Here is a 23,147-nt window from a genome sequence, read left to right as displayed (position 1 = left end):
GAGTGATATAAAATACAATACATACTAGTCTATTTTATTTACTTTAGGAAAAACTTCAAATACCCTTATGTGGTTTCGTATTTTCTTATTTTAGTATCATGTGATTTAAAGCGTATCAAATTAGTACCCTGTGATTTCACACTTTTTCACTTTAGTACCCTATGGTTTCAAGTGTATCAAGTTAGTACCCTGTGTTAGTACCACGTGGTTTCAATTTTCTCTTTTTATTATTCATTTTTGGGTATATAATTTAACGAAATATTAAACCACAAGATACTAAAGTGAGAAAGTGCGAAATCACAGGGTGCTAAAGTGAGAAAGTGCGAAACCACATGGTACTAACTTGATAAACTTTAAACCACAAAATACTAAAGTGAGAAAGAGCGAAACCATATGGGGTATTTGAAGTTTCTCCTTTACTTTATTATTTTGTGATTTGTAAATTATAAATAAAAATAAAATTATAATATATTAATAAATTAAAATTTAAGAATTAAAATATCACATGCTCTTTAAATTGAAGACTAAAATTATAATTTATCTTTAAAGTATCAAAAGTCCACTGATCGTCCTTGCGTACCATCTTAAGAACTTAATGTTTGGTAGCTGAGATCCAACGACCAATGTATTCAAGCTCTAACTTTTCGAATAATTTAAATTATCCATTTTAAAAGATTAAGGACTACCAATAATAATAACTTTTAAAAGAGGATTTGAAAATTAAGGACTATCCATAACTTCTGAAAAAAAAAAAAAAGTTTATAATTATTAATTCATTATATTTTTTAAAGTTAAATCAACTCTTTAAAACTAGATCCCCTATTTTTTTTTTTCTAATTATAATGATCCTCACATTTACTAATTTAACTTCCTCTTTACTTTGTAGAATTACCAGTTTGTGCTTAATAATTATTTACGTGCCAATTTTATCCATTTTTTCTTTATCCATTAAAATAATTTAAAAATAGGGTGATATTTTAGTCCCCATACGTTAATTTATTATAATTTTGACGGACTTTCACAATTATTATAATTAAATATCACAACCCTAGTTAGTTGATTAAATATTTATATATCATCATTGATATAAAAGTAAAGTTGCATTTTAATTATCACGTACGCATTTCATAATGCGATTCAAAAGTTATATTAAACTAAAGTTCGAGGATCAAAGTATCACCAACTCATAGTTTGGGGACCAATAGTGCATTTTACACTTAAAAAATTTACATAAGGGTGAATTTGGGGTTGGTGTGGGGTGAGAATATCAACATCAATATCGCCTCGCCCCGTCCTTCCTCGACCTTTTATTCCGCAACAACTGCGACGCCCACGCGCACGCGCCTCGGGATCCGCACCCGCCCTCCACGTGTCCCCTCGCGACGGCGGCGATTGGGGGGCGGGCTCGATTCCAGATGACGCCGATCCGGCCGTACACGCGTAGAGTTGTCAGCGCATCCCCCGAACGCGCCACTGGGCCACTTGGGTGGGAAAAATTCTAGTATGCAATAGGTATATTAGTGACTTGGCGTAACAATTCAATAAAATTAATCCTTTTAAGAATATATGTTCTATCATGATTGTAAAAAAATATTTTTATTGTACTTATATTTAAAAAGAAGGAATGTGATTTGCTTATTATTGGTGATATGGTGTAAGTGTGACAGTATAGAATTCCTTCGGAGGTGGGGGGACGCGGGCCCCACCGCGGGGCCCGAGATCGCGCGTTCGGCCAGAACACCGGTCATGTAATCCGAACGTTCGCGGTGCGCCGCGTCCACGCACCGCGAATAATTTGCTTACGTGTCGTATTATAATTGGTTGAGTGATGCGCGTCGTAACTTTTGGGTATAGTGGGAGTATAGCACGTAGAAATTCGAACTATTTACCTATCTAGCTTCTTTACAAAAAAATATTTCCTGTCTAGCCTTCTTTTGAAAAATATTCCCCATCTAGCCTCATCTTCAAAGATTAGAGAAAAAAAGAGAAATTAATTCCTTTAATATATATTAAGGGGTTAAGTGGGGGAGATTATCTTTTTCTCTCTCCTCTCCCATTAATTTTTATATCAAAATAATCTTGATCCCATTCGGCCTATAAATTTTATGTTTTAATGTATTAAAACCTAAAATACGAGAAATCTAAATAGTTTTGGATCAGGACCATTATAATCAACTCCTTCCGAACCATGCATAACATTTCCATCAAAATATAAAAAGATTGGAATTGGTTGATGCGCTATATAAAAATTTTCTATTTTGAAATAAATCGATATGAGATAAATTATACGCAAAAATTAGAGAGTGAGAAGGGATCTCGGGAAATAGGAGAGGAGAGAGAAAAAGATAATTTCCCCCACTTAACCCCTTAATATATATTAAAGGTATTAATTTCTCTTTTTTTCTCTAATCTTTGAAAATGAGGCTAGATGGAGAATATTTTTCAAAAGAAGGCTAGATAGGAAATATTTTTTTGTAAAGAGGCTAGATAGGTAAATAGTTCTAGAAATTCGTAGTATATTAATGTGTGTATTCAAATGAGGGGAAATGTTACCCAACTTTGAGACATACATTATAAAGTATCAGTTTTTATTGTATTTTTATTGTATTTTTTTAATTATTTTTCAAGAGAGAATATATGTATAATTTGTCGCTGTTAGAAATACGCAGCCAATTCACTTAAAGTGTATAGCTACAGCACACACGGGTCTCAATTATAACTCGGCCCACCCAGCCTCATGCCACCCAACATAACCTCTAGCCACAGGACAGAATACAAGCCCATTTAAACCAACAATTCTCCCTCTAGCACCTGCAAATATTTGAGCATGCGAGAGTCGAATCCGTGACCTCTGGCTCTGATACCACTTGTTCCGTGACCTCTGGCTCTGATGTCACTTGTCGGATCGTTGGCGCTAACCATTAATCCCAAAAGCTTGGTCTGTTAGAAATATACAATCAATTCACTTAAAGCGTACGCATACAACGCTCACGAGTTTCAATTGTTACTCGGCCCACCCAGCCTCACGCCACTTGGAACATGACTCGACCAATCCAGCCTCACGCAATTTCGAATATGACTCGATTCAATATAGCTTTCTGCCACATGATTGGATGCTGACCCATTTAAACCAACACAATTTCCGTAGAAATGAAACAATGAATATTTTATTTTATTTTTTGTACTTTAGCTTTTTATTTTACTATTATATCATTTTTTTTAATTTTTTTTTATTATTTCATTATTTAGTATTCATTTTGAAGTACACCTACATTGTTTCTCTTGTGGCATCTTAATTTTCTCATCTCTCTCGCATGCGCATGCTTTGATGAATCCTTCCAAGTATCTGTACATATCAACATTATAGTTCAGAATACAAAGTCTTAAATTTGAATACATGAAAATTTAAACATCTGACTTCAAGATGTATGTATGTAAATTTAGATACTTTATTAATTTCATACAGATCCCTGTAAATATGGTGAATGACAAATATATTCCTATAAAGTTTAACTTTTATATGTTGTTTCTGTAAAAATTTTAATGTTTTCAAATATGTCTTTCTGATTTATTACCGTTAAATAACCGTTTGAGAACTATTTATATTTTCAATTTTACCATCACAAGTATATCACTCTAAAAGCTATAGCAATATAATATAAGAGAGGTAGAAATATCAAAAACTAATTAGGGTTAATTATTTAACCTATGATTAATTAAAATTTTCTAACGGATTCTAATGGCAGGAATATATTTGAAAACATTAAGACTTTTACAGAACAACATATGGAAGTCGAATTTTGTAGAAATATATTTATCATTTACTATGTTTATAGAGACCTGCATGAAAATTAATCCCTTGTTATAAATATTTGATAGGACCTGCTCACATGATCAAATAATTTAATCCGTTAGTTATTATGCAAAACATATAAATTTAAAACAGTCTCAACGGTAGTATTTGAAAGTCTTATCATAAATAGAGTTGAGCTAGAATACTATCGGTAGCAAATAGGCTCCGTTGCCACTTATTTATTTTCGATGATGGAGCCTTCGAATCGACGATCGGCACCGTTGAATATGATCTATACCACTTAAATTATCTAGAAATCAAATTTCATGTTTTTCCGATATTATTCTCTTGTCCATCAAGTGGGTGTAAAAATGAACGGCTGAAAATGAATATCTTCTAAAAAGTGATGATAGAAACTTTATAATCAAGATCGAGAGTATAGATCTTGTTCTAAATAGTTTAAAGAATTTTCTAACCAAAATTCAATTGATTTGGATAGTTTTACACCGTTAAACGTGAAAACACCTCATATCTACCATTAAAATTATAAATTTTGAAACCTTTTGATCATTAGGTTAATGATATCAAAAAGATTTGAAATTTGGTTTCTAAATACTTCAAGTGGTATAGATCATATTCAACGGTGCCGATCGTTAATTCGAAGGCTCCATCATTGAAAACAAATGGGTGGCTATGGAGCCGGTTTGCTGCCGATAGTGTTCTAGCACAACTCATCATAAATATAAGCTCACTAAATATATAAATATATGTATATATTTGGGTACTCAAATAGTTTTTATTGTGAAGTATAAACTTATATTTTTTTTATTTTTACAATCAATTAGTACACTTTTAAAGTATTTTTGTTTTTGTTTAAAAAGGAGATCCAAGCATAGTTTTATACATATAATAAAAATTGTTGTGTACAAAAAAAATAAAAAAAATTCTAACCCAATAAAATTTACACAAATATGCAATGGTGGTTTGACCCTAGTTGCTATTAATGGGCAAAGAGAGTGGGGGATTATCTTTTTGCAGGATTTGAGGATAAGGTTGAGATAAATGTCACTCTAACAATTATTGTCTACCTAAGTTTTAGGAGGGCCTTAGAGGCTCTAGACTCCTCCAGAGATTATGAGTCTATAGAGGGGGAGTAGGTGAAAAATCATTGCTCTACATTGTAGTAATAAATGACATTTTAATAGATTATATAATATAATAGAAAAAGCTTCATTAAGAAGCCCTTCAACAATGTCTCTGTTCATTTTTCTCTGTTTAAAAATTAAAAAAAACTTCAAATATCATTGCCGTAGTTTCATATTTTTTTATTTTAATATTATGTAATTTAAAATAGATTAATTTAGTATTTTGTTATTTTGGTTTTTTCTTTTCGTTAGCTTCACCATACCTCACCTAGGTTTATTGAATATTCACTTTAGTATATTTTAGTTTTAACTTTATCACTAATTTAATAAAAAAAATTAATAGATGAGATAATAAAAAGAGAAAAATAAAATTACGAGGGCCTGTTTGGATGCACATTAAAAAATTTCTGCGGAATTTATAAACTGTGGTTTTGGTCTAGATAAAATAGAGAATCCTGCAACTCTAAAAAATTCCACAGATTCAATTTTTAAACTGTTTGCATACGCATTGTGCAATTTCACGGGATTTTTTAAATTTTAAAATTAAAAGTTAAAATTTAAAATTTCAAAAAATATTTAAAATTAAAAATTTGATATGTGAAATGTGAAATTTTGAATTTTAAAATTTAAAATTTAAAATTTAAAATTTAAAAATTTAAAATATAAAATCTAAAATCTAAATTTAATTTTTAAAATTTTAAATTTTAAATTTTAAAATAAAAAATAAAAAATTTAAATTTTGATATTTGAAATTTAGAATTTGAAATTTGAAATTTGAAATTTAAAAAATGAATTTAAAATTTGAAATTTGAACTATGAGATTTGAGATTTGAAATTTGAAATTTGAAATTTGAAATTTAAATTTTAAAATTTTAAATTTTAAATTTTATTTAAAATAAAAATTTTAAATTTTAAATTTTAAATTTGAAATTTAGAATTTAAAATTTAAAATTTAAAATTTTAAAAATAAATTTAAAATTTAAAGTTTAAAATTTGAAATTTGAACTATGAGATTTGAAATTTGAAATTTGAAATTTAGAATTTAAAATTTAAAATTTAAAATTTGATTAAAATTTTAAAATTTGAAATTTAAAATTTAAAATTTAAAATTTGAAATTTAAATTTAAAATTTGAAATTTAAAATTTATTTTGAAATTTAAAATTTATTTTGAAATTTAAAATTTTATGTTGAAATTTAAAAATTAGAACTTATGCATTTTTTGAAGAAGGGAGCTTAAGAATGGTGAAATTTTTTTTTCTTCGGTTAGAGTGGATTATACTTTTACTCTATTTTTTAGAGTATAGTTTAACTATGCTCCAAAATTTACGTTACTTTTTTTTCTCCCAAACACTTCATAGGATATTTTTCCTACCGCCATAGCAAAATTTAACTATGCAACGTTTTTAGGAATTTCCAAACTGGGCCTAAATCATAGAAAATAAAAAAGTATGAAACTATAGAAATGATATTTAAAATTTTTCCTAAAAATTATATTTTTTTAAATTTAAAATTTTTTTTATAAATTTTAGTATTAATTTCTTTTTGATGAATTATCAAATGAAGATAATTATAATATATGATAATAGATATCGAAGACTTTTTAATAAGACATAGATAGGACACTTACCACTGAAATTTTATTTATATATAGTTCCCTATGGTGTGTTCACTATGCCATAGGGTCCAGTCCAAAAGCAGGAACATTATATTGTGTACTATTTAAGAAGAATAATAAATAGGAGATGAATTATGAGTATAGCATTATTAATTCTAAGATTTTACATAAATAGATCCGAACGGATAGAGTTTTCGTCCCGACTTGCTCCGTACATAAAATACGAAAATAAAATTCGTTCCAATAGACTAAAAAAATATAGTGAGGAATCTTAAATATTTTTGCTTTTAATTCATTCCAATCTGCTAAGTATTTATCAAAAACTTAAATAAAATTTAACTATTTTGAATCTGCTTCAATCTGTCAAAAAAAATGGGAGGAGAGTTCGTCCTGTTTTGCCCCTCTATGTGGTAGTGCATATGTCATTACTATATTTAGTTGAATGACACAAATTGTTTTTTTTTAATAAAGCTTTTAAACAGCGAAGTGAGTTAAACAGTGTCATCAGTAATTTGGATAAGCGAACTGTGATTAGCTAAATTCACTGAATTAGTAAATTGATATTGGAGTTGGCTCTATTAATAACATCACCATTTTAGAAGTGCTTTGCACTAAGTAATTATGAAGGTATTTCTTTTTCCTCTTTAAAAATTTTCAAAAGAGTAAAAGCAATTGATATCGTGCAATTTATATGCAACTGAGAGCTCGTTTGGCCAACTTTTTTATCAAGAGATACCGCTATCGTAAAAGTGATGGAGGTGCCAATGAATCATCCTACAATGTGCTCTAAATCTATTCGATCAGTTTCTACAAAACTATTATTTGCGAATAGTAGTTTAACAAAGATTTAATTTTTTTTCAATGTTCCTAATAGCTTCTCATAGTAAAAGAGAAAACAAAAGCCTCGTGTGCTCATCAGAAAATTATGTCACAGCAAAAGCTTTAAACTCTTCGCTAGCGATCTTGAAAAAAAAAAAAAAAAGGAAAATTGTAATTATTATGGGAAGAAATTGTTTCAAATGTGGGGCTAAATAAACAATTAAAAACATCACATATAGTCATTAGAAATCAAGGGAGTGCTTTTCACAAAATAATGCAGTAAAAAAGTCAAATTGAAGAGTTTTGCATCTGTTGTTTTCTAATGACAAAAGCATGCATCCATAACATACAAACAACACCAAAAATTAATCTATTTTTTTGGTCAATTTTGGGAAATAAGTTTCTGATCCATGAAAATTACAAGCAAAATAATTGATCATGAAATTTTCTATGATCTCACTTGCAATTTTTTAGTCCTCATCTATTAACTCAATGGCAACAATATACATGGTATTAATGGCATTAAAATTCCCAAAGAGTCTACTTGAAACTCAACTAACTTGACTTCAATGAGATTGTGATGCTACACACTGATTTTTTACAATTTTTTTTTAAAAAAAAATTGTGAACCTAAATTTTAATACTTTGTGTCCTTTTAGCCCTTCCCTTTCACATTAAATAACATCAAAGTCACCATCAAATTTGCAACTTGGGAAATGGCTAAGTCTCCAGGTAGGAAAGACCCAATAAGAGAGATGAATCCAATGATCCATGTAGATATTTTAAAAAGGAAAATTAAATAAAATAAACCCAGTAGTTGAAACCTATAATTAACACTAGAGAATTGTTGATGCAAGTCATTTGATTGTTAAGTACAAGAAACCACCAATCTCTCCCATGGTTGGATAAGGACATGAGGTTAAGTTACATGGTGGTTAGGGTTATCCTATTCAAAAGAATATTAATATCATCCTTACAAATAACTCCACAAATGTTTTATTTGATTTTCTTCTTCTTTTTTTTTTTTTTTGAATGATTGGAGTTATTTTTTAGCCTCGTACGTAAATCGTTGATATTAATACAAATTTATATAAAGTTTGTAGAACTGTTTGTAAGCACTACTGAATCATTTTTCTATTCGCTTTTGTAACCTTTCACCATATTTATGAAATACAATATTTTTAATTAATTTTTAGTGGAAAGGGGTAAATTTAAGATGATCTATTCAAGTCACTACCACAAATGGGTGATTTTAAATATTGCCAATCTTTTTCTACCAAGTATAAAGTTGGAGCAAGTAGGATTAAAAAAATGGAACATGTAGGTCTCTAGTATGATTATGATAAGAAATAAAATTCTATAAAGTAAGTGCATGATTGCATGAATAGCAAATTGTAATAGATGCCTACACCTTACAAGAAGTAGAGGTTAATGTGTAACACTCCTTGTTATGTTATTAACTCTATTCGATAGAAAATAGTCTATAAATTACGAGTTAGAAATTAGATGAGAGATACATATGATATTGACGTTAAAGATATATAACAGATAGAGCATATGAGGATTTAATTTATTAAATATATCAGTTGAACCATGATTCGTGAAAATGCGGAGGCATAGAAATTACTTTGTTTTCTTTACTTTGTCAAAACAAAACAAATTTACAGGTTAAATTTTGGAATGACCTCTAGTTGAAAGGATCTCCACATATACATTTTGACCGAGTTTTTATCTCTCATTTTAGCGAAATAAACAGAAGAATTGAAAAAGCCTATTGAAATTGGAAGTTAGAGACAAATTGCAAAAGAAAAAAATCCGAAGTACAAGTTTATAGATTTGTGCAAAATTCACTGTCCCAAACAAATCTCTCATACAAAATTGCTCAAAAGTGACAAAAATCATCACAATTCTTACTCATGTGCTGGCCTTATAATGTAGAATAAGTTAATGTTTGCTTTAACAGTGAAAAGCAAGCATTACAGTAGATGTTGGCATTCGGTTAAATCGAATCGGGTACGCCCATAAGCGGGTTCGATCTGACGGATGTTATGTTATCTAATTGGATTGGAATTAATCTCGCTTTCAAATTGGAAAGTTAGTTAGAGATAAATTCTAGTCATATTAGGATAACAATTAATAACCGATTTGCCCTTATCTCTAACGCTATTAGGATTTTGGAATCCCTTATAAATATGCAGGCGATCCCACATAATAAAAAGGAACAAGAACGGAAAAAGAAAAGAGAACAAGAAAACGAAAGAAAGAAACCACATCCTCCATCAACCTATTATTCTAAGAGGGACTTGAACGGTGGATTTCTGATCGTGCTCGTTTGTAGTTCGATCCATCGCGAGTTTGGAACGTGAGAAGATTTAATCAAGGACGATCAAAGGACACGTGAATCAACCTCGACGATCCGGGCTCATCGAGTCGTAACGCGAATCGCTTCCGCAAAAAGGTACGAATGAATACTTCCGCTGCATTCTACAGAAGAAATGCACGATGGAATAACATAATGGAAGAGAAGAAATGGAGAAAATTAAACAACATTTTGTCATATTATAACATAGTGGAAGAGAAGAAATGGAGAAAATTAAACAACATTTTGTCATCTTAGTGATTATTGGGGAATGTTTTCCAAATATCACATCAACTTTTGTAATGATTTTTAGTCCTGCCAATCAGCATTTTCTTGATTTTATTTCTCTTATAGGAGGAATAAAATCAAATCTATTGATCCTGTTTAAATTTAGTTTAGCAAATAATGATCGAATTTAATGAATCTGCACATAAAAATCAAAGCTAATTCTGTTTCTTTTGAGAAAAAAATAAGTTTTAGATGTAAATATCTCTACCAAAACAATGTTTTTTGCTGATGGACTTAAATTTCATTAATGATTAGTTTTGGAGTAACTTAATTGTTAGATTAAACTATGAACTATACACATGCACAAAGTTGATTAGTTTTAGAATATATATATATATATATATAGAATTAGGCTACTATACTATCTATAGNGAATTGAGCTTCTATACTTTTAAAAGTACCAAGTCATTGGTGCTTGTATGTTTTCGGCCATTAGATTAAGAAATGTGCGGTTGGAATGATGTGGGCCCCCTAGGGTTGAGTGGGTGGTTGGTTGAATAGTATAATCTAACGGGTGAAAATTATCAAAGGCATAGATCTAACGGTAAAAAATTTACAAGCACCAAGTGCTTGGTACTTTTACAAGCACCATAGCCGGACTCATATATATATATATATATATATATATAGAATTGAGCTCCTATGCTTTTAAAAGCACCAAGTTATTGGTGCTTGTAAATTTTTAGCCCTTGAATTAAGGGATGTGCGGTGAGGATGATTTGGGCCCCCTAGGGTTGAGTGGGTGGTTGGTTGAATAGTATAATCTAACGGGTAAAAATAATCAAAGGGTTAATTCTAACGGTGAAAAACTCGATAGCACCAAGTCCTTGGTGCTATCGATAATGTCCCAGTCGGACTCTACATATAGTATGTAGAGTCCGACTGGGACACTATCGATAGCACCAAGGACTTGGTGCTATATGTAGAGTCCGACTGGGACACTATGGATATCACCAAGGACTTGGTGCTATCGAGTTTTCCACCGTTAGAATTAACCCTTTGATTATTTTTACCCGTTAGATTATNATATATATATATATATAGGAACACCTTTGGACTATACTTTGACAATTAATTTCTTTATGAAAGGGTGCACTCAAGGGGAACATAAATGGATAGCAAATCAACAAAGTTGCACACAAAATTAGTGCAACAACTGTAGCTGCAGCCAATAGTGAGCAAAACAAGAAGAGAATAAACCTCTCAGGTGGTGAAAGATGACACCACCACCTGGATAATAAATTACTGGAAAAAAAAAGCAATGATAGTTAAGATAAGACTCCAAAAGCAAAAAAGAAAAAGAAAAATTAAAATTAAAAGAGGTTTCATTTCCTTTTCAATCCAAGGTCTTGGTGCCCACATCTAGGGGTTTTATTTTGTTATCTTTGGTGGGGGGAATGTGAATCCTTCTACCACTCCATTTAAGGAAATAGAAGCAAAACAAAGAGCAATATACCTATGCATGAAGAGGATATGTGCAATTAATAAAGAGGGGAAATAAAAAAAAAGAAGATTTTGTCACTTTCTCTAGCTTCAAAGAATCCACTGCAGTTTCTTGATCTTCCTCTTTCTTCTTTAGTTCTTTGTTTTCAGTATACACATAACAGATGAAAGATCAACATCATATGCACTGACATACATGAATGGCAACAGAATAGATAAAAGATATGGATTTATATAATAAATATCAAACTAAAATCGCAGAATATAAACTCCATGAATTTTCATAACTATGCTTTAGTATTGTAAGGAAGAGCCCACGGAACAAGTTAACAATATTTATTAGACCTGACTTTTGAAACCGCTTCTCTACGGCAAGAGGCAAGAATCAAGTATTCGACAAATCAAAACCTAGTGATCAGTAAACCTGGCAAAATGAGGTTGATGCTACTACTACTGTTTCATATATAGCAGTTCGTGTATTACTTCTATATGCAATTGATGATTTAGCATCAATTTTTTTCCTGATAGTTTTAGAAATAAGCCTCATCAGAGATTTATGATTCACGCTTCTCTGCGTATTAACTACGGATGCACATACATATTTGTAAACGCTTTTTTTTTTTTTTGGTATTTTGAAGATGCCCATAGATTCTTGCATATTTAAATATGAAACAATTGATCTAAACAGTGGTGATGCTACGAGTGACAGTTAACAACTTGACTTGAAATGGAAGTTAAATTTAGCGTCTTTTCGTGTTGGAGCCTGGCCCAGTTGGACCCGTCCTGAACCGAGCTTGAACTCATTTGGGCCATGATGGGCTAAGTTGGGTCTCGATTAATTTCTCAAAATAGCTCTAGCGTGGCTTATATATTTTGTGGCCCAATTACAATGTTAAATCCTTTTTGTTTAAATTTTGGAACTCATTTGCTTATGCATAGTGTGGTTAAGACATTTTGGGGTACAATATTTTGTTTCATATTTCTTGATTTTTCAATGGAGCCATAAAAATATTAACACAGGCAAATACAAACAAAATGCTTTTAATGTATGAGAATTTCAAACGGGGCCAATCTATAAAAGATCTTCTAAAAATTGAGCCAAAAAAAAAAAAATCAAATGTAGAATGTGAACAAAAATAATTTCTCCAAAAATTATGTAAATATTTTTTTAGGAAAATAAAAATCACTACAAAATGTACATTCGCATTCTCGGGTACGAACTGTGTAGTAGTGTGCGTGTGTGTGTGTGGGGGAAACGTACGCTCCGTGACTAAAATTCGTAATGGCGTTATTTTCTTTATTATTATTAAAAAATCCCGTGAACCCTCTCCTCCTCCGCGTCTCCTCCCCCGCCCCTCTCCTCCTCCCCTCCTCCGCTCCCCCACCACGGCGCTCGCTCTCCTCCTCCTCCTCCTCCGCCGCCGCCGCCGCTTATCGTCGCCGGCGCCGCCGCATCGCCGCCGCGGCGTCCAGGACTCGCCGGATCGAGTGTCGCTGCCGCCGCACCCCCGAAGGCGAGGGCATGGCGTCCTCCGCCGCCGCCGCCGCAGCCTCCTCCCGCCCCGCGACGCCGCCTCCGCCCCGCCGGAAGGGGAACGGCGGCGCCGGCGACGGCTACGACGAGGAGGCGGCGTTGCGGCCCCTGGATCTCGGCGAGATCCAGATGTCCTACTCCGATTATCGAGGCGGTGAGTTCGAGAACTCTCTCTCTCTCTGTCTGCGTGGCTTTGATTAAGCGATTAAAAGGCGAGTTCTTGAATTCTTGCGTGTTTATTACGCGGCGTTGATATCAATCTATAATGAAATTATGAAACAACTACTGGAGAAACCTTTAGTTTCTAGAGGATGATGCTTTAAAATTTTATATTTAATGCTCACTTTTATGTTAGAGCTCTAGAATTTTTTATTTGTCCAAGAATTGGACTTGAATTAAGTGGGAGAAAATTAAATAAAAATTGGAGTTTGGTGGGATTCAATCTCAGTATCTCCTGCTCTAATAACATGTGAAATAATCGTTTTATCTAGCGGCTTTAAGTGCTGAAGAATGGTGTTTTATTATTTAATATGTTGCAGTGTTCATCTTTATGGCTTAGATTAGAAAGATATGAGTCGAATTCATTGAACATGCATTTGGAATTGGGATAGTGTTTGAGGTGCACAAGGGGGAGGATTTTGAGTGCGGATTGTCGAAATACTTATGTATGAAAGTTTACTCCTGCACAGAGAAATTGCTTTACTAAATCTGAGTGTGAGTATTTTGCCAGTTTTTGTCTAGGATATTTGGCAGCTAAGCTCATATGTGAAGACCAATCAATCAAGGTCAATGGATGTTAGTTTACGCTGTTTGTCTCGAAGAAATAACCTCCCTAAAATTGTATATATTTTCGTTTTTTGATGACCTTTTACTACGGTGAAAAATTATGTTGCGATTTGCAATTGCTGTTCTTTTTTCGTAAGGGAGATTATACTAGAACTTTGATCTCTATTTATCATTGTCAGATGGCTTATCAAGCGTCTTGAAAAACATTGATACTTTAACTCAGATAGCTTGGCATAGTTTTCAAACATCTTAAGTTAGTTTTCACAATTTAGCTGACGAATCTTGTTTGCTTGTTTCTGGTAGATGCTTTTTGGCATGATGATTTACACACTTCTTTCATATATTGTGTCCTGAGTTTGGTCGATTTGTTTCATATTTTTAGTAAAACTAGTTAACTAGATAAAGTTTGGTTAAAGAAAATAATCATCATTGTCGAGCACTTAGTATTGCCTTCCTACTTTTCTCAAATTTTAGTTGTTGATGGTTACTTAGGCTTCTTACTAACTTCTTTGCAATTAGGATTCCTAAAGTGAACTAATCTTGCTTGAAGCTTATAAAAATTTTAGTGGCGTGAATACTATGTAATGTCGATAAGAAAAAACAGTATTGATAAGTTGTTAGTTGCAGGTAGATCAAGGAACCCATCATTTACAGCTAAAGGAGACAGTAGTACAGATGGCTCGCGGAAGAGCAGGTCTAAAATGAGTCCTATAAAATGTTTTGGGGTTGACTTGTCACCTGATAACTTTGCCGTTGCTATTGTATACTTTGTTCAAGGAGTGTTGGGCCTTGCCAGGCTTGCTGTGAGCTTTTACTTGAAAGATGATCTTCATCTCGATCCAGCAGAGGTATGTTAATACGAATTCTTGGTCACTTGTTTCATTGCAGCTTTTTTTAAAAATTAAATTTGAATGTTGACATACTGGATCTACTTTTTTATTATTTTCCGTTTTGTTTGGCTATGAAAGGGTTGTGATAATGTTTGTAGACTTTGAATATTATTCACACGTTTCTGTGTTGCTTCTCTAATTTAGACTGCAGTTATATCTGGTGTCTCCTCCTTGCCGTGGTTAGTTAAGCCTCTATACGGTTTTATCAGGTTTGACCAAGTCTTTTTGTTTTGGTAATTCCTTCCAATTTCTGCTTTATTCCCTTCATTTGATTCTCTTTCTTTTTCTTTTTAAATATAATTTCAGTGACTCCATCCCACTTTATGGCTATCGGAGAAGGTCTTATCTAATTCTCTCTGGACTTCTTGGAGCACTTTCGTGGAGTTTGATGGCCGCATTTGTGGACAGCAAGTATGATGCAGCATTTTGTATCTTTCTTGGATCTCTTTCAGTTGCCTTTTCAGATGTTGTAAGTGAGTTTTAATACATCAAATTGCTGTTATGTGCCATCGGTTCTGTCTAATTCGTTGCCCTTTCATTGAAATATCTGGCATTGTTTTCTTTTTAAATTTCATATATTTTTCATAGTTTATTCTCAATAATGAAGCATATTTAATTGTCAACATATAATAAATACGCAATTCACTAGTATTCCGCTTGTGCTGCATTATTTGCTATCTATTATGTTATAGTGTTGTTTCCTTTTTTCTGTTCATACCTTTGACATTGTAAGTTACTTAAATAGTCAACCAAGTTTATGCGGTGATAAATCTCTGGTCCTTATAGCATTAAGTGCCAAATGTATAATCTTCTTTCACATGTTACTTGATATTATAGGTGGTAGATTCTATGGTTGTTGAAAGGGCACGCGGTGAGTCACAGAGTACATCGGGATCTCTCCAGTCTCTGTGTTGGGGATCGTCAGCCTTTGGAGGGATTGTGAGCGCATATTTTAGTGGTTCATTGGTGGATACATACGGTGTAAGGTTTGTTCCATAGGTTCGCATTAATGAAATAAATTTTCTAACTTATGTACAACATTATTTGATAATTAACGTATTTGTATTAAAGCAGATTTGTCTTTGGTGTTACGGCGTTTCTGCCCCTGATGACATCAGCAGTGGCTGTTCTTGTAAATGAACAGCCTGTTCCTTCTTCAGGATACACTCCCTTAATTTCTGGTTCAGGTTTTATTGAGAGCTCTAAACAGCACATTACTCAGTTGTGGGCTGCAGTGAGGCAGCGCGACATCTTCTTACCCACCTTGTTCATGTTCTTGTGGCAGGCAACTCCTCAGTCGGACTCCGCCATGTTCTTCTTTACGTACGATCACAACCATCCCTCTTGCTCTTATTCATGTTGGATATTAACTTTAATATTATTTATCTTGTCATTTTATCCCCCCTGTATTGCTCTGAGTGCGCTTTAATTCTGTTTAATTTTTATGTGGATTTTTTCAAACCATCCACATAGTTGGAGAAAAAAAAAAATCAAATAGTGAAGAATTATCAGGAAGCGCACACTGGATGGACAAGACTCATTTTTCTGCATTATGTTGATAATTTCAATGACATTTTCTCAGCATGCGACATGATGTTCAACTACAGTCAAGTGAAGGACCAGTTGGTATGCCTGCATAATGTTAGTGTTTCACCCGCACACATGTACACATACGCATGCATGTGCGCGTAGACATATATACAGTGGTTGGGAACGGGCTGCAGTGGGCATGGAAACCAGTATAAATGGTTGCGCTGTGTTCAATCGACCGCATAGAACATTACTTCGGATCATATTTTCTGAAGTATTAGAGTGCCTTGAGATGGGAGTCCAAAATTGATGTTACGGGAACTTGTGACAAAAGAAGTAACAGTGCCTGTTTTGATTGAGAAGCTTGTGGAAAACAAGAGATGAGCGAAAAATTAGATTTTCTACAACTACTCCCAAATAGTTAGGACTGAAAGCGTGGATGTTAGGTTGTCATATGTGCTTGTGCCAAGCATTATTCACATGTCTGAGTGCAACCTACACGTCTTTGGGCATAAAGTTTTATAATTATGTATTAACTAAGAACTCTAACTGGCCTCCGTTTTTTCTTTTTTTGTGCATATATTACTTGCAACTCGGTCTATTATTTTTGCCTCAAAATGAGGTACTACATAAAAACTTACGTGTCTCTCTATTGTTGGGTTTCAGCACAAATAAGCTTGGATTTACTCCAGAATTTTTAGGGCGAGTCAAACTAGTTACATCGGTGGCATCCTTGCTTGGTGTTGGACTGTACAATTCATTTCTTAAGGCAGTTCCTTTGAGGAAAATTTTTCTTCTCACAACAATTATAGGCTCGACTCTTGGAATGACGCAGGTACTGGTTGTGTATTCTCTGCTGTCAAAAAAATGGTTTTGTTATATTTCAGTTCTATGATAAGTTTGGTGTACTTTTTCAGGTTTTTCTTGTCACTGGACTTAATCGACAGTTCGGCATAAGTGATGAATGGTTCTCAATTGGGGACTCTTTGATTATAACAGTGCTCAGTCAGGTGCTAATACATTAGTTGAATTGCGGAATTTTGCATGGTGTTGATTTCTGTTTCTAGCTTGCCAGTAACTATGACTTTAGTAACTTTAAGTATTTGCTGTTTTAAGTCATTTAAGAAATGAGAAACAAGAGAAGTGGTATTTTCGCACCTGAGTTACATTCAAGGTTTTTTTCCCAATATTGCACCACAAGAATCACAAAGCTGTAAAAGAACCAAATTTTCATTTAGTGGAGTCTAATGTAAATGTGATATATTACCAAAATGTGGATGTGGAGAATTCTCAAGATGCTGCAGTGTATTTGATTAAAGTCAACATTTCACTAAATACAGTTTCCAAATTGCTTCTCCATAGATATGTAGTAATTAATCAGTTTCTATACAATATCAAACAGTAAGTAAAGAATAACAGTGCTCAGTCAGGTGCTAATACCAAACTTTCAAAAACAAAGTGGATTAATTATACTGCCTGCTAAACAAAATCAACGTGATTGAAAAGTTAGAAAATACGAAACGTCAAGCAATCGAATATGCCTCTAGAATCTCTAGCTTCCGATGTATACTATGTGGTGATAGAACTTCTCTGCCACATGCACTTGTACATTGTTTTTCCTTTTTCTATTTTCTGCTTATATTTCACATTTCTTGTTAATCAAACAAAAGTATGCATTATTTTGCAGGCTTCTTTTATGCCCGTCCTGGTATTAGCGGCAAGATTATGCCCCTCCGGGATGGAGGCGACTTTATTTGCCACTCTGATGTCTATTTCGAATGCGGGAAGTGTCACTGGAGGTCTTATCGGCGCAGGGCTGACTCAACTTCTGGGGGTCACCAAAGACAGTTTCGGCAATCTAGCTCTATTAATTGTCATTTGCAATCTCAGCTCCTTGCTACCGCTTCCCCTTCTTGGTCTACTTCCCGCAGAAAGTCCCGAGGACAAGAATGTGAATATCGAACAGACGAAATTGAATTGACTGTTCTCTCATCTCTTATCTTCCTTAGTACATTCGCAGCAATTTTGAATTTCACCTCACCTGAAGTTGGCTTCACGAGTCGTAGCTAAGTTCTGCAGCCAGTTTCAAGCAAAGACTGCAATTCAATCTACTGCTCCTCTGGAAAACAAGCTCATGCCACTGCTGAGGGGTTTCGGATCGCAATCCACCCATAAATCAAGTTTAGTGGGAATAAAAGCGCTAGTTCTGATGTCGACTAGGATAATACGGAGAAAATCTGCCTCCGAATGGTGGGCTATGTTTTGGATCCTTCCATGAAAGACAATGCCAGGCCTTTCCAAAAGGAAGCTGTTATTCAAGAATTAAGCGGACGACTAGATGGCTGATCTCCTCTATATCTCGTGGTCGACAACTGAACTAATGACTGTACTGTCTGTCATCTAACTAAATTCACGCCCCTTTTGCAACTACGCCACGCCAAGTGCCCTTGAAGTGCGTAAACCTTGTTGTACATTCTTGATAGTATATTGCAAATGATGTGGGTTACCAATTAATCGAAATTGCTAATGTATTTATGAGGTTGATTTTGTTTTTTTACTTGTAGTGGATTGATACATAATATGAAGCATGATTCTCATCTTCGGGATCTATTTCGTGTTCTCTTTTTTGGGGTGTTTGGGGCTTATTTTATGGTAATGTTTCTTTTGAAAGAGTTGTAAGCATAAATGTTGTAAACAGGCTAGGTTATTATACTTTTATGAGTATAGAGCTTTTTGTATTCATAAATTTTTGGTCTTTGGATGAAGAGATGTGCGGTCAGGATAATAGTGGTCCCCGGTTAAAATGATAATGATCCTCTAGGGTTGAGTGGGTGGTTCGATGAATAATAAAATCTAACGAATAAAAATGATCAAATAAGTAGATTTAACGGCCGAAAATTTATGAGTACAAAAAAATCTATACTAATAAGAGTATAGTAGCCGGACTCGTTGTAAACATAGCAGAAGAAACCTAAGATGGTGGCATAATTTTACTTCAATATGTCTAAATAAATCCATTTTGATCTTTTATGATTTTTAATTAGGAAGAGAGAGCATCTATGAAGCTTGCCTGTTTGGCAGAATTCTGAAACCGAAATGTAGTGCCACCGCTGTCTGCAAATTCTCTAGAATGAAAAATGCACTGCACTACAGTCTGCAAAACCTCTTAACTCTGGAGGTATTGCAGACAGCTCGTCTGATTTCTTCTACCATTGCGAGGGTTGAGGCTTCAGATTCTTCTGCATAAGTTTTGGATCAAACTAGGGCAGGTTGATTAACCATTATCAATTAATCAATCTAGCTTATTTGCTATAAAGTGGATTAAAATTATTATATTTGGAAAAGTTACTAAAATGTTTGATAAATTTTTTAATCTTTTTTTGGTTAAAATCACTTAAACTTTCTAATGCAAAAGTTTAGGGTGTCAATCCTAAAAAAAAAAAAAAAAATGTCCAAGAGACTATTTCCGAACGGCCCAGTTGAGGCGGTCTTCATATTTTTACCTTTTTTTTGAGCTTTTTTGTATTTAGTCCTCTCAGGAGAAAAAAAAAAAAAATCTATAAATAGTCCCACAAATTTATATTTACAAGATTGACCGTATTCTCGCCACGCAAGCATAGATGGCGACATGGGTTAAGTTGAATACGGTTCACCGTATTCCATTATTTTCTTACTAAGGTATTACATAATATTTGAGATTTAAGATTTAGAAAGAACATTGTGGGTGCGTTTGATTCGAAGTTAGAATTGGTATCGAAATTAGAATGATAATAAACTGGAAACGGAATCAGAATAATTTATTACCTCAGTTGTTTGGTTCGCTATCTGAATCGAAATCGGAATGAACCATTTCTATTGTCGGTGTTCGGTTCAGATAGATATTGAAAACGTAATCAAATTAATATGTCAATTTTATCTTTATAATATATTAGTTTAAATTCAAATTGAAAATTAAATATTAAAAATATAGGTCAAAATTTTAAAATAATGTAAACATTTTAAATATAATTTTTTAAAAAATTAAAATTTGAAATTGAATGGATAATTCAAAATATAAAACTAAATTTCGATTTATTCAAATTCAAACTTAAAATTATAATTTAAATTTCAATTTGAAACCATAAATTTAATTTAAATTTGAAATAAAATTTGAATAAAAATTTAGATTTTAAATCCAAATTCAAATTTATAAATTAGATTCGAAATACTTGATTGAATTTTAATTTTTAATTTAAATTTAAATTTAAATTTAAATTTATAAATATAATTTTTATACTTAAACTTATGATTTAATTAAAAATAAGGTTAAAAAAATTAAATGTAATCCGAACAAATTCATTCCACCAGAATTCAATTTCCAATTCGGCTTACAAGACTGGATTGGAAAAAAGGATAATTGGGGGATTTTCATTCGCCCGGAAATCGAAATCAGAATGAGAATTCCACGTACCAAATATGGACAAACGGATTCGTCGATTGCAATTTTTATTCCAGGATGAAAAATAGGCGAACCAAACACTCCTTGTGAATTATTCATCGTTTCTAAACACGATAAATGATTCACATGTTCAAATTAATCTACTGCCATGCTCATGTGGCGTTCACGTGACGTTTGCGAGGTGGGAATATGACCAATCTTGTAAATATAAATTTTATGGAATTATTTGCAAATTTTTTTTTTTGAAGGAGTTAAATGTAAAAAAAAAGCCGTTTATTCTATTTTTCGAGATAAATTATCTGAAAATAGTTGCAGCATCTGAGCCTTCGTAATCGTTCCGTACGTTGTGGCAATTTTTCCACCATACACTAAACAAAAAGTAATAATTAGAATTATTAATAATAAAGATAAACACAAAAAAAGAGACCACATCAGTGGTTATCAAACGTGTAGTGGGGCCCAACATGGTTCAATCAATTGAGCCAATCAACGATTACATGGTCTCCATCCCAACGAGGATCACATGTGGGGCCCACCCCTCGGTGGGGTCCGCGTGTCATTCTCACAACCGTGATATATAACCGTTACACTTATTAACATCCTCATGGAGTCACCGTGGGTAACCTTGGGTAAAATTGTAGGGAAACCCCTCCAATATAGGAGACACTGAAAGCGATCCATGAGCTTTTCTTATTTTAATTTTTTTTTTTTTTTACATTCCGATTTTTTTTAATTAAAGAGTTTTATTAAATTCATTGACATAAGCTTCATTAGTATTAATTTTTTCTACCAAGGGTATAAAATTTAATATTTTTTAAATCTAACTAAAATACATTGCTCAAATTAAAGAAATTAGAACTACTTAAAAAAAAAAGAAAATCAACAACAATGTTTACGGAGTAAATTTCAAAATAGTATATATGTGAGGGGGCTTCCGTAAATTGTCACCGCAAGCGTATCGTCCGAGTTATACGATACTCGGCGCGTTGTCCACGAAATCCCCATGTGAGACACCACTACCAACGATGTCGTGCGTCGATCTCCGCCGTTCGATCGAGATCGTACGGCCTACGTCGGGGCTACTCGGAGTCGTCATTGGATCCCGATTCAACGGTTACGGTCAAAAGCACGTATCAAAGCACGCAATAATTTCTCGTGGCGTTTGTGATAATGCCCAAAAAAATTAAAAAAAAAATGAAAAATGAAAAATAAACCGTCACTTCCTCTATAACTCCTCTATAATAATGGAGAAATTAAAATGTATAAATAGCCCCTATTCTTTCGTGATATTACTACTTTGTTCATGTACTTTTACAATTAGTCCTTGATTTTTTTTTTTTTACATTTAATATAGTATGTTAAAAGATTATATTTTTTTTTTTAAAAATAACCAACTTATTGCTTCTTACTGATTATGGCCTTTTTGCATAAAAAATTCACTTATTTTGGGCTTTTGCAAAATCGGATCACTTTTTTCGTTTTTGCAGATTCGGTCCGTTTTTTCAGTAAACTGACCAAAATACCCTTATTACTTTTTCTCTTTCCTCTTTCTCTCTCCTCTTCGTTTCTTTCGTTCTTTTTTTTTTTTCGTTTTTTTTCGGAGCCCGCCCGCCCGAGCCCCTCCTCCGCCTCCGCATACCGAACCCCTCCTCCCTCTCCCCCCGCCGCGCCACGAGCCCACCCTCCACCGTCGTCTCGCCTCGCTCTTTACTCTCCTCCTCAAGCCCTCCTCACTTCCCCGTTCGCCCTCCTCAAGCCCGCCGCGAAGCTCCGCGTCCTCCTCCCTCACGCCTCCACAAGCCGAACCGCCCGCTCGTCACCGAGTTGCAAGGGGCCAGTAAGCCCTCGTCAAGCTCGAAGTCGCATGAGTCCCCGATCGTCTACGCTCTCAACGCAAGACTCCCGCTGAGCCCTTTCTCCTCTCCCCCCGCCAGCCACCGAGCCCCACCCCAACCGTCGTCCGCGCCGTCGCCGGTCGCCGAGCCACGTCCCGCCCCTTGCGACCGCCCGTCCCCTGCCAATCGCCCTCGTCACTCCCCCTTGCTGAGCCTCGTCCCGGTCCCACGATCGTCATCCGTCGTCGTCACCGTCGTCTTCCGTTATCCGCGCCAAGCCCACCGCCCCATTAATGGTGTATATTGTGCAAATGGTGGCACCAATTACACTAATGGTGGCATCATTGTACACCATTTACCATTAATGTGTAATCGGTGGCACCATTAACCATTAATGGTTAATGTCAATGGTGCACCATACACTAATGTCAATGGTGCAGCCATTAACCATTACACGCATGAAATTACACACATTAATGGTGTAATTGTGCACCATTTACACTATGCAGAAGAAGAAAAAGCACCCACAGCGCCTGCGTGCCAGCCCGCTGCCGCTGCGTGCACCGCTCTGCCGCCGCACGGCCCGCAACGCTGCGCACCCCGCGCCAGGAGTCACCGCGCGATCGAGCGCCTCCGCCCGTCGTCCGCCGAACGCCTCAAGCCGTCAGTCG

General features: G+C 34.1%; 1 protein-coding gene across 1 annotated transcript; it reads left to right on the top strand.

Moving 5' to 3' along the window:
* Positions 12,731-18,813, top strand: LOC109715494 (folate-biopterin transporter 1, chloroplastic). Its single transcript, XM_020240530.1, has 9 exons — positions 12,731-13,151; positions 14,411-14,631; positions 14,818-14,882; positions 14,980-15,142; positions 15,511-15,659; positions 15,748-15,996; positions 16,870-17,038; positions 17,121-17,213; positions 17,891-18,813. Exons 1-9 carry the CDS (start codon positions 12,746-12,748, stop codon positions 18,182-18,184), a joined length of 1,809 nt encoding a protein of 602 aa, XP_020096119.1. The 5' UTR covers positions 12,731-12,745; the 3' UTR covers positions 18,185-18,813.

The sequence above is a fragment of the Ananas comosus genome, linkage group 9 (assembly GCF_001540865.1).
Source record: "Ananas comosus cultivar F153 linkage group 9, ASM154086v1, whole genome shotgun sequence".
NCBI lineage: Eukaryota > Viridiplantae > Streptophyta > Magnoliopsida > Poales > Bromeliaceae > Ananas > Ananas comosus.
This window is presented reverse-complemented; position numbering and strand designations above follow the sequence as displayed.

What these genes read in the sequence shown, in the direction of transcription:
- LOC109715494 (XM_020240530.1), top strand. Translation starts at nt 12,746, where the DNA reads ATGGCGTTATTTTCTTTATTATTATTAAAAAATCCCGTGAACCCTCTC. An exon ending in TTCATCTCGATCCAGCAGAG is followed by an intron (nt 14,632 to 14,817) that starts GTATGTTAATAC and finishes TCTCTAATTTAG; the next exon opens with ACTGCAGTTATATCTGGTGT. An exon ending in TCCGCCATGTTCTTCTTTAC is followed by an intron (nt 15,997 to 16,869) that starts GTACGATCACAA and finishes GTTGGGTTTCAG; the next exon opens with CACAAATAAGCTTGGATTTA.